We start from the raw sequence: 12347 nt of genomic DNA on the forward strand, positions 1-12347 counted from the left end.
GCCGCAAAAAAGTTTGGTGACGATCCGAGGTCATTTGAGGTCACACGGGTCAATTGAAAAGGATCTGCAATCACAATCATCACACCAGTTGGCACAACACATAACCGGGGTACACTGGATGTTACAGGTCGAAACCGGTCAAGGTCACTTGAAGGTCAAGGTAACCAAGGTCAAATATGCGTTTTTGGTCATAACTCCGCGATCGATCGAGCTAGAGCAACGGGAGTGGTCTCAAAATCTTAGAACATTTATTATCTATTTATAATTCTATGCATTTGTATAGTCAAATATTACTAGTTTTCTAGATAATCACTAACAGTTCCTTTCTCTTTCAGTGTATGTCGTTAAAATTCTAATTGGAATGAAAATTATTTCTATTTCTTCTTGTTCTGGTGATACACAACACACTGATCTACAGTCACACAACTAACATATACAGAACTCAGGAAAAATGACATTTTGGTTACACAGTAGTAAACACAGACATTCCAATATCACACAAATGTTCATGGGCCTGTACAGATACACACATTCCACAGATACACACATTCCACAGTGGATAGAACAATCATGTAATATGGGCTGGGCTCCTCATCCACCAGCGTCGAGAGGATACTGTAACTTGTGTGTGTAATTAATACTATATATAATTTTATGTATATGTACATAGATGAACTAACTAACTCTAACAGGTAGACTGATTTCCATTAGGAGGGCCTAGTAACCGATTTTTTTGCCATGTACTTATATTACTTGTCCCAGTACAGAAATATTGTATAAGCAGCTCTTGAAATCCAAATAAGTCTGCTGTGTACCACACTTAATCACAAAGCATTTTATTGACAGAGAATCAGGATGTGTGAGCGGTTAACATACTAATGGTTACGCAAAACTCTGCTCTGGCCTGTGAAGTTTTTGAAATTCCCTTATAAACTAATCACAGTGAATAATTAGGATGCTCTGAAAGCGTACGGGAAGTGAGAAATAACTTTGGACCACTGCAAACTGTTTAAAACACACTAGTTCTGTTTTTCACATTTTTAAGCATCTTTAAACCAAAATATTCTAAGACATTGACATAATATCGTCTGTATAACGTTACCAGGATACTCAAAAAACAGATATAGATTTAGTTTTTGTCTATATTGCCCAACTCAACTTTTTTGTCGATTAGTTTCTGATTATTGATTGTTTTTTGGCAGAAGAGATGGCGAGAGAGCAGTTTTTCCTGACCACAGCGCACTGTCGTAGTTTTATGTGCACTTTGTAATGGTCTGCACTGTGCTGATGTAGGAGCAGAGCCAGCAGAGTCCACTCCCACTCATCACTATTGGACTGTCCACTGCGTCCGCACAAGTCTCATCCCTGGACTGGGCTCTGATCCGGTTTAGTCCTGGTTTTGGTCTCGGTTTAGTCCACTGCTTAGTTAGTCAGTTTTTTGTTTTTTGTTTTGGTTTACATTCTAAATCGTGCAGCCGTAGTTTAGACCTTGTTTATTCCACAAAGTTTTTGAGCTACTCTTGGTCTTGGTTTAGTCCTGGTTTAGTTTTTTTCTAGTCCTGGTTTAGTTTTGCTCTAGACCTGGTTTAGTTCTGCTCTAGACTTTTTTTAGTTCTGGTCTAGTGCGGGTTTAATCCTGCTTTAGTTTCGCTCTAGACTTGGTTTACTCCTGATTGAGTTCAGTGATAGTCCTGGTTTAGTTTTTTGCTAGTCCTGGTTTAGTCTTGGTTTAGTTATGCACTAGTCCTGGTTTAGTCCTGTTTTAGTAATGTTTTAGTCCTGGTTTAGTCCTGCTCTAGCCCTGGTTTAGTCATGATTTAGTTCTGCGATAGTCCTGTTTTAGTCCTGGTTTAGTTCTGCTCTAAACCTGGTTTAGTCCTGGTTTAGTTCTGCTGTAGTCCTGGTTTAGTCTGCTCTAAACCTGGTTTAGTCCTGGTTTAGTTCTGCTCTAAACCTGGTTTAGTCCTGGTTTAGTTCTGCTCTAGACCTGGTTTAGTCCTGGTTTAGTTCTGCTGTAGTCCTGGTTTAGGTCTGCTCTATTCCTGGTTTAGTCCTGGTTTAGTTCTGCTCTAGTTGTGATTTAGTTATACTCTAGACCTTGTCTAGTCCTGCATTAGTTTTGTTCTAGTTCTTTTGTAGTCCTATTTAAATTATATGCTAGCCCTGGTTTAGTCCTGGTTTAGTTCTACTCTAGTCCTGGTTCAGTCCTGGTTTAGTTCTGTGATAGTCCTGCTTTTGTCCTGTTTTAGTTCTGCTCTAGACATGGTTTGGTCCTGATTTAGTTCTGTGATAGTCCTGTTTTAGTCCTGGTTTAGACCTCGTTTAGTCCTGGTTTAATTCTGTGTTGGTCCTGTTTTAGTTCCTGGTTTAGTTCTGCTCTAGTCCTGATTTAGTTCTGCTGTAGCTCTGGTTTAGTCCTGTTTAAATTCTGAGTTAGTCCTGGTTTAGTCATGGTTTAGTTCTACTCTAGTCCTGGTTTAGTCCTGGTTTACTTCTGCTCTAGTCCTGCTTTAGTTCTGTTCCAGTCCTGGTTTAGTTGTGCTCTAGTCCTGGTTTAGTCCTGCTTCAGTTCTGTGATCGTTCTGGTTTATTTCTGTTCTAGTCTTGGTTTTATTTTGCTCTAGTTCTGGTTTAGTCCTGGTTTCATTATAACTCCGATCATCCATGTTTTTCTTGAACTATTCAGAGTTTTTGTTGTTTCTACAGTGATTAAAGAGACATATTATGCAAAAATGACCTTTATGAACGCTTAGGTTTGTTATAATTATTCCCTCTCAAGCACGAAGATTATGGCAGAGATAGGGGGTAGGTGAAATCTGAAGTTTTTTGAGCACTCAAGCATATTTAATAAAGGACTGATTTTTATATTTTTCAAATAGAATATACACAAATGAAAATCTGCTTCTTGATACTTTGAAGTGCCACTATGAATAGGAAATCTCAGTGCTTTGATTTGAATGAGCAAACACAGATACCAGAATCGCATAATACGTCTTTCCTTAATGACGCGTATTTGTAAGACGGTTTTAAATTGTCGTTAGAAGTCCATTTGATGCCTCTTCTGTTTGTGGAGGAAATGATCCGTGAATGATGAAATGTTTGACACAGATTTGACGTCCTCTTATTTCTGCCTGATTTCACCATTATCGCGTCAACTATGAGCATTACGAGCTAACGGCGAACGGAGGAAACAGAGCAGACAATTCAGAACTCCACTCAGGCACACACACTATAATAAGACACCGTGTTCTACTATAGTCTACACTACATTCTGTCCCTGTTTTATTATATTACAGATTCATTTTCTAAGTGTATATATGTGAAATTTTGTTATGAACTGAACAATTTGGTGGTTTTATTTATATTGGTATTAAAGGTGCATTGTGCGACTTTTCTGGTGGATGGACAGGAGATTGTCACTTGCTTATTTCTAAAGATATGTCATTGCGCTCCTGGAATGTTCCACAATATGACATTAAACAGCTCTAGCTTACATTTATTCAATTAGAGTTGGTTTTATAGCTCTAAAATACCTAAAAAACAGGCATTCTAACTGCGAGCGGGGTCGCATCTCCACAGATCTGACTTGTAACGTGGTCTGGTTTGGGCTCTGTGAGGATAGAAAGGTTTAATACCATAGTGTGGAACATTCCTGATAAAGCAATAACATTTTGGACCCATCACCAGAAAAGTTACACAGTGCACTTTTAATATCGACAAATATTAGCTGTTGCCGTCAACAACTCAAATTTCCAATAACTAACAAACCCAATTTTCAATACAAAAGAAAATTTTTGATACTGTTAATTAGGGATTAGGGATGCGGCTAATTGCCACAAGATTGTGGAAAAGATGAGGAAAATGATGTCATGAGATTTTATTCCCCCTGAATTTACCTTTGACTTGGATTAAAAAAGAGAGCTGTAAGATACAAAATACAGGGTTCCATGGTCATGGAAATCATGGAAAAGTCATGGAAATTGAAAATGTCATTTTCCAAGCTTGGAAAAGTCATGGAATTTTGTAAATTCAATGAAAGTTTTGGAAAAGTCATTGAATTTTAGTATTTCTTTCACACAGCTACAGTGTTGTGTTCAGTTCTCATGAGGCTATTATGATTATTTCCGAATGGCTGCGCCTTTTGTTTAAAAGAGACGACAATAAATGCACTGACAGTATTTTGAATGTTAAAAAACTATAATCCCAAAACATAAGGTGAGTGGAAAGGGTTAACATTTCATATTTAACCCTAAAAGTCTGATCAATTCTACACACGTAGGTGCCGTAAAGTCATGGAAAATTCGCTTCAGGTCATGAAAAAGTGATGGAAAAATTTTGAAATTTTGTCAGTGAAAGAGTGGGAACCCTGAAAATAAATTAAAATAGTGAAGACAAAATTGCGAAATGAATTGCACCACTTATTTATTACAAATGATGTCAAAATCTCATCTTGTCTCATTCTTGTGATGTGTTTCGTCTAGTGAAAATTACATTTCGTCCAACCCCAATATCACTCGATATTAGGGCTGTATTGGACTAAAGACATTTTTGGTGGACTAAAGACATGTCCTGCCGATAGATAAGTCGACTGAAAAGGGGTGGTGACCAAAGCTCTCTGAAATATCTCTATGTATCTGACCCAGTCTGCACTCACAACTACACCTGCATGTTTATGCAAAAGCAACCATTTCAATAGTGAAAAGTAGAAGGGAATGGTATGTACACAAGCAGATTAAAAAGTAGTGAACAAACGCAAATATAGATCCACTAAAACACCATTGATCAATGAATATGTAAATATGAAATGGCTAAGGAATTAATGCTCTAGTCCTGGTTTAAGTACGACTAATCATGTTTGTTCAATTCTTTCTTCTATTTTTAGTTTTTGTTGTTTCTACGGTGATAAAGGAGACATATTATGCCAAATTCACTTTTATGAACTCTTAAGCTTGTTGGCTCCTTCTCAAATACAAGAATGTTGGCACAGATAGGAGGAAGGTAATATCTGAAGTTTTCTGAGCACTCAAGCCTTGAACACAGGACTGAGTTTTTTTTTTAATAATTGCATTGAAGTATTCAAGGCTTGAGTGCTCACAAAATGTTAGATTTTTTAAAATACAGATTCATCCATTACATTTGGAATCCGGCCACACGTGATCGTTCAGATTTGTTTATTTCAGTGACGCGCGTGAAACGAAGGAGCTCATTGGTCAAATATGATTCACAAATAAAATCTAATTGATCTCACCTCGGATGAACAGTTTAAGAGGAAGAGTTTAATGCTTGGCTAATTGTTTCTGCAGAAATATGTCATGTTTTTAGTCCATGTTTTTTTCCTTCATTTTTTCCAATACGAACAGGCCAGGCATGTCCCCGATTGGCTAGTCCACCTGTCAGTCACAGCCATTTGAAAACAAGTAGACCTGACTCACATTTTTGTTAGGCATTGAAGAAGTGTGTGTTCTAGATCCCTGGCAAACTACAGGGGCAAACTATTTACATGCCACATTTATAAGCACTCCTACTTTTAAATAAATATATCACATGTAAATTTTAGTTTTTATTTTTAGCTTGTGGTCTTGTACAGTTTGGATGTAAATGTAGGCAATTCTAAAACTAAATATGCAAACCTAAAAATGTTACCCTGTTTGAGTGATTTGTGTCATACATTACCATATTTTTTGGACGATAAGTTGCACCAGACCAGGAACCAACATTTCATTTCAAAAGGCAAGTTATAGTAATAACAATAGAACAGAGAACAACAGGCTGAATAGGCATCTAACATGTTAACTTAATATATTAACAGTTCTTCAGATAACTATAGCAGAAACAACATAACCTAAGTTTACCAAATTCTCCATCTCACTCCAAATCACTAAATCCATTGAATTCTTCATCCTCTGTGTCACTTCTGAGCAACTCCGTGACCTCTGGAGGTAAACGGAACATTGCTTCCTCTTCTGTGTAGCTGTTGTCAGACTCAGCATCAATTCCAGTTAGAATTATTCTGGCCTTTCTGAATCCCGACAGGATGGTTTCGGTGTCACTGAAGTCCAGGCTTTGGCAATCCATCCAATGACTTCCAAGAAAGTTAAATGGCGCATCCGCCTGATAGCAGACCCGCCCGGTTGCCGTGAATCTGTGTTCTCAAGCCCTGCTTTCCACCAGTCCCTCACAAGTTTCTCACTCACTCCAAACTTTCTTCTGCTGCTTGATTATCATTTTTAACTGCATATTTCACTCCATGCAGCAGGACTGCAGCTTTTTCTGCAGAAGACATGCGCAGTTATGGGCGAAGTGACAGTGCTACAGGAGTAACAGGAGCAGCAGATAGTGACACACAAACCTAGAGCGCCCTCTCGAGGCTGTCAGTGTGAACATTTTAATATATAAGTCGCACTGGAGTGTAAGTCGCAGGAAACACCCAAACCATGAAAAAAGTGTGACTTAAAGTCCGAAAAACACGGTATATCATATATGTTGAGTAACCAGTTTTGAAAGTACTTTTTAGTTTCAGTACATCTGTGGGTTTTGATTTTATTTTACCTGAAGAAATCCATATAGAACCATCTCCATCAAATTTCATAACGTCTTTTTAATATTCTGAGTGTGCACTGGGAAAAGTGTGATCTCTGGAGAAATCAAATTATAATCAGACTATGATGGGATGAGGAGCATAGTGGGAGTTCTTTGTGTGCTGAATAAATCTAGTGAATGTGCTGACTAACAGTGAGTCAGACATCACAGGCCTTTAAATGTCAACTCTTTATTACTTTAATTTAAGTGTTCCCTGCAATAATGAACCTCTTTAATACTTTTAAGTACACAGGAAAACAAGCAAGCACAACTAGACACACTACAGAGCAATGAGGCAATACTGGTGTTAGTTTCATAACAAGGCTGAACTTTATTTCAAAATTATCTATAGATTTGAAATTTCTATTTTCTTTTTTTTAATACTATTTATTGTTTATTTAATACTATTTATTGTGTCCAAGTTTCATACACACACAAAAAAATCTTGATTGACATTACAGTAGACACAATATTTCCATTTTGTTTGTTTTTATTCACATTTTTATCCCCATTTTAACCCCACCTTGTGCTAAAAAAAAGACTTAATATTGTATTGTATTGAATCAACATAATTAAATACAAACAATTAAAGACAAACATGAAAATATATTGATAATGAATATAAGTAAAAAATAATTGAAAATAATCACAATAATCATAATTAAAGAATATTGTGTGTAGAGAAAAGGGAAATAAATAAATAAAAAATAAGTGTGTACAATCTCTCAGTTGTCCAGGTAGAATCCATGGCAAAAGGAGAAATTCAATTTCTCAACTGGACTAAAGTTTATTTGGTCGAATACGTTTCGCATATGTTACACTGTTTCTCTTTAGTATAGTAAAGACCGCAGTGAGTGCTACACTTGAGAAACAAAACAGCCACTTAACAAGAGGATGAACTAACTAACTAACAGACGAGAGAGCCATAGTGGACCTCAGTCTAATGTACATCTCCATCTATAAGCCACAGGCCACTCCTTTGAGGACAGTGAGGTACAGGTCTTAGCCAGAGAATTAGTTTGAGAGGGGAGTTAAAGAAACTATTTTTGTTAGAGAGAATACTTCGTTTAACGGAAATGGAGGCCTCAGACACCATCTGTCTCCTATTTACAACTCCATCCTCAAACCTAAATCAAAACAAACAAAGACAACCAGGTCAGGCCCAGAGGTGTGAAAGCACCAATTATGGCCCTGATTATGTTAATATAAAGACCCCACACTCAGTCCAGCTTAGTAGGCATAGTTAACTAAAAAAAATAAATTAAACAAATAGCTCCTCCCTTCAGGCAGATATAAGGCAGTGTCCACCAGCATCTGACCAGAATTGAAGAAGCAGCTTGGATGAGCTGCAAAACATAGTCAAATAAATTTTGACCATTTGCCCAGTTGACAGATTTTTCCTTTTGCCAAATAAAAAATAAATAAATAGGGAAAATGCGCTCCCATCCTTTTTTATCCCTATGTCAGATGCCCTACCATCCTCCTCCTATATCCCCTTGTATCAGATGCCCTCCCATCCTTCTATATTTCCTGTAGTTTTAGGCTGAGATGGGGGCAGGTCAAATGCCTCTGCAGATGTTGTGGTGTGTGAGATGCCCTCCCAGATGTTGTGGTATAGTTGGAGAAATGCAATAGGAGAATGGACCTGGTCACTGATAGAAATGATCAGTGAAAACATTTGTGGATTTCACTTTTTGAGATTTGTTTTTATAAAAATGTAAAATAATGATTAGACGGGAGAGGGTCTTTGTGGCCTGGCGTCTGGCTAGTTTGAAGTGTGCTTTTTAGTGAGATATTTGAGTCTGTGGGTGTTCGCTGTGTTACATAACCAGCTGCACCTGACCTAAATATTCACAAATGTGCAAAAGAACAATACAGCTCACCCCTGTATCCCTGTGTGTCAGATGCCCTCCCGTCTTCTTATATAATTGTGTGTCATATGCCCTCATATACTTTTGTTCCTGTCTATCAAAACCCCTCCTGCCTTCATATGTGCCTGTGTGTCAGATGCCCTTCCATCCTGTATGTCAGATCAGACGCCCTTCCATCCTTCTATTTCTCTGCATGTCAGATTCTAGGTCTAAACCTGGACCAAACCAGGATCAAACCAAGTCTAAACCTGGTCTAAACCAGGTCTAAACCAGGAGCAAACCAAGTTTAAACCAGGTCTAAACCAGTACCAAACCAGGACCAAACCAGGTTTAAATCAGCTCTAAACTAGATCTAAACCAGCACCAAACCAGGTCTAAACTATGTCTAAACCAGGTCTAAATCAAGTCTAAACCAGGAGAAAACAAGGTTTAAAAAAGATCTAAACCAGGTCTAAACAGCACCCAACCAGGACTAAATTATGTCTAAACCAGGTCTAAATCAGGTCTAAACCAGGACTAAACAAGGTCTAAACCAGGTCTAAACACAATGGTGTATCCATAGCCCATTGACAGCCAATTGAACAGATCAATAGAAACTTGGATAGAGCAGCTCGATGTTTCCTACAGATCAAACCAATGAACTTTGAACTCTGACCTCTTCGCGGTAATCCACTCTGACACCAACAGTTAATGCAAATGGTATATGGTAATGGTGCATTAACTGTGATAAACCAGTTCTAATGTAGGTCTAAACCAGGTCTAAAGCAGATCTAAAAGAGGTCTGAGCAAAGTCTAAACCAGGTCTTAACTAGATCTTAACCAGGCCTAAACCAATTATCTATACATTATTAAACCTCTTGTGTTTTTGTGTAGCTCTTACAGTGTGAAAGGTCAATCTTCAGGGTCATGGGTCAAAGCTTGTAAGTCATTATCGAGAAAAGATCTGTCAAGACATCAATGTAAGATTGAATTTGAGATACAGCAGGTTACTCTTTTAGTCCTGGTTTAGATCTGGTTTGATCCTATTTTTACTCGGCTTAGTCCTGGGAGAGGTTTGTGTTGGTGTGGGAGGCTTCAGTTGTTGTTTAATTGAATATTATCACAAAGAAATGTTCAGCTGAATAGACTATAGTAATATTATTTTCCTTTTGAATATTTATAATAAAAATGCTGTGACACAGAAATAGTGGCTCTTATCAAACAGTCCGGTGTCAGTAAAACCATGTGGTTTGGAGAGAAAATGTTAACCATTTTAGAGGAGTTCACACTTATAAAGTAGACATATTATATTATATATATTATTTTTTCTTGGGTATTTAGTATAGTCTAAAATAGATAATTTTACATTTTGTTCATTTGAAATCGCAATTTTGATCTAAAATGGCTTAGTGACAGAAACAAGTTCATTGACTTTCTATTCAAAACTACAGAAGCTAAGCTGAAATTTTAGAATAATGCAAGTAAGAGCAGTGGGTGGGGATATATGTAGGTGAAAATTAAGATTTTCCACACACTCAAGCCCCGAAGTGAGAATAATACAGGATTACTGAGTCAAACATCCATGACTCAATCAAAATACAACATGTGAGTAAGATAAAGAGGCGGCAACACTATATGTGATAACATGGTTAAAAGTTGATTTATTAACATCTTACTCTTGCTTTGTCTCATTGTCTCCTACTTTGCTTCCTAACTTGTTCCCTTGTCTCCTCACTCTCTAGGCCCAGAGGAAGGAGGTGTTTCTTCAGGAGCGTTATGGACACTTTCAGTTGAGGGACCCGTTCCTGGCTCTGCAGAGGGACATGCAGTGCTCCGTCTCTGGGGACAAAGACACTCGAGTCCCAGGCTCCAGCCCCATGGCCGTGCTGCAGGCCGTCATGTCCCACTGCAGGAAGATGCAGGAGAGGATGTCTGCACAGCTCGCCGCCGCCGAGACCAGGCACAAGAGGGTGAGACCGGGTTTAGACCGGGTTAAGACCAGGTCTAGACTGGGTTTAGATCAGATGTAGACTGGGTTCACCAGATTTAGACCAGGTTCAGACCAGGTTTAGACTGGGTTTAGACCAGATGTAGACCAGGTTCAGACCAGGTTTAGACCAGGGTTAGACCAGGCACAAGAGAGTAAGAATGGGTTTAGACCAGGCTCAAGAGGGTGAAACCGTGTTTAGACTGTTTTTAGACTGTGTTTAGACCGTGTTTAAACCGTGTTTAGACCAGGTTTAGGCAAGGCTCAAGAGGGTGAGACCGGGTTTTGACCAGGTTTAGACTGTGTTTATACCGTGTTTAGACTGGGTTTAGACCAGGTTTAGACAAGGCTCAAGAGGGTGAGACTGGGTTTGACCGCATTTAGACCACATTTAGACTGCGCTTAGACCGTGTTTAGACTGTGTTTAGACCAGGCTCGATGGGTGAGACAGGGTTTAGACCACGTTTAGACCGTGTTTAGACTAGTATTAGACCTGGGTTTACTGTAGATTGGGTTTAGACCGGGTTTAGAGCAAGGCACAAGAGAGTGAAAGCTGTTAGACCTGGTTTAGACCAAGTTTAGTCTGGGTTTAGACTGCTTTAGAGTGGTTTAGGCTGGGTTTAGACCAGACACAAGAGGGTGAGTTCTGTTAGACCTGGCTTTAGACCAGGGTAGACCTGGGTTAGACCAAGTTTAGATTGGATTTAGATTGGGTTTAGACTGTAATTTTGAAAGTGTTTAGACCTGGGTTCAGACCTGGCATAAGAGGGTGAGATCTGGGTTATACCAGGTTTAGTCTGGCTTTAGTCCTGGTTTAGTCCTGGTCTAGACCCTTAGCCAATTTTCAAACAGTAGTTATTGCCGGGAAAGTCTTTGTTAAAGATTGAAGAGGGAATAATCGTAACTCAACATCTACTAAAGGAACTGTGTCATATTTTATTTGATCATTGTAATAAATCCTCATACCTCCTTGGAGACAGATAATTTTGCTTTTGCCTGGAATTTTCCATAGTATGGCATTAAACTTATCCATCTTGCTTTTATTGTCATTCGGTCTGGTGGCGTCACTTCTTTGTCTCCATGGAGATAGACAAGTTTTATGTCATACCATAGGACATTCAACGCAACAAATATCTGTAATGTACACAAATATATGGCAGACCCTCCACCCAAAAAGTTACACAGTGCACCTTTAAATTCTGATTTTGAGACTGGATTTAGTGTGATTAGTTGTAATGAGAATCGAACCTCTAAACTTAACGGTTAGTGGGCGCATGTCTCTACTGTCTGAACTACAGCTGGGAGCCGAGAGAGACGAGCAGAAATATCCCGTTACACTTTTAAATCTGATTCACGAGTCATTCCTCTGAGGTGAAGTCTACCCGGCGACAGGGGCATTCCAGCGAGCGCCGCGTGTCATTGGTGGATTTAAATGTCCCAGGGCAGTGCGTGATTGGCCGATTTAAAGGCTCAGATCTTGTATGACAGGAAGTAAAGCTGTGTAATCTGCTTTGACATGAGATTTATATGAGGCAAAGGATTATTCACACATTCTCCTCCTCTATGTGTGGGAAGAGAGAGAGAGGCAGCAGCAAAGTTAGAGTATGAGTTATGAAGTATTGCATTTAAAAAAGTTGTTTTCACGTTTTGTGTCAGATGCCCTTCCATCCTCTTATATCCCTGTGTGATCTGTAAAGTTTGTGGTGTAATCAGGTTCAATATTTGAGGATTTGTGTGAATAAATCTTGAAAATACCATCTAATAAACATAGGAAAACTTAGGTTAAGGGTTATGGTACACTTGTCCTCTGCATTTGACCCATCCTTCTATGTCGCTGGGCACCTCATTACCATTACCACTTCTTTAGGCGGAGGACTGGCCTATGATGCATGTTTTGGGTTGAGGGAGGAAACTGGTAGCCAGGCTGGCAC

The 12347-nt window shown here is 38.8% G+C and overlaps 1 protein-coding gene across 1 annotated transcript in view; it reads left to right on the top strand.

Moving 5' to 3' along the window:
- cttnbp2 (cortactin binding protein 2) overlaps positions 1 to 12347 on the top strand; it is an 83630-nt gene that overhangs the window by 22150 nt on the left and 49133 nt on the right. Inside the window, exon 3 of the mRNA XM_055155826.1 lies at positions 10172 to 10399. Coding sequence (XP_055011801.1) covers positions 10172 to 10399 — 228 coding nt within the window. The remainder of the gene's footprint in view (positions 1 to 10171; positions 10400 to 12347) is intronic.

Source organism: Boleophthalmus pectinirostris, unplaced genomic scaffold (genome assembly GCF_026225935.1).
Source record: "Boleophthalmus pectinirostris isolate CB_2022bp ecotype Guang Dong unplaced genomic scaffold, ASM2622593v1 HiC_scaffold_2, whole genome shotgun sequence".
Lineage (NCBI taxonomy): Eukaryota > Metazoa > Chordata > Actinopteri > Gobiiformes > Gobiidae > Boleophthalmus > Boleophthalmus pectinirostris.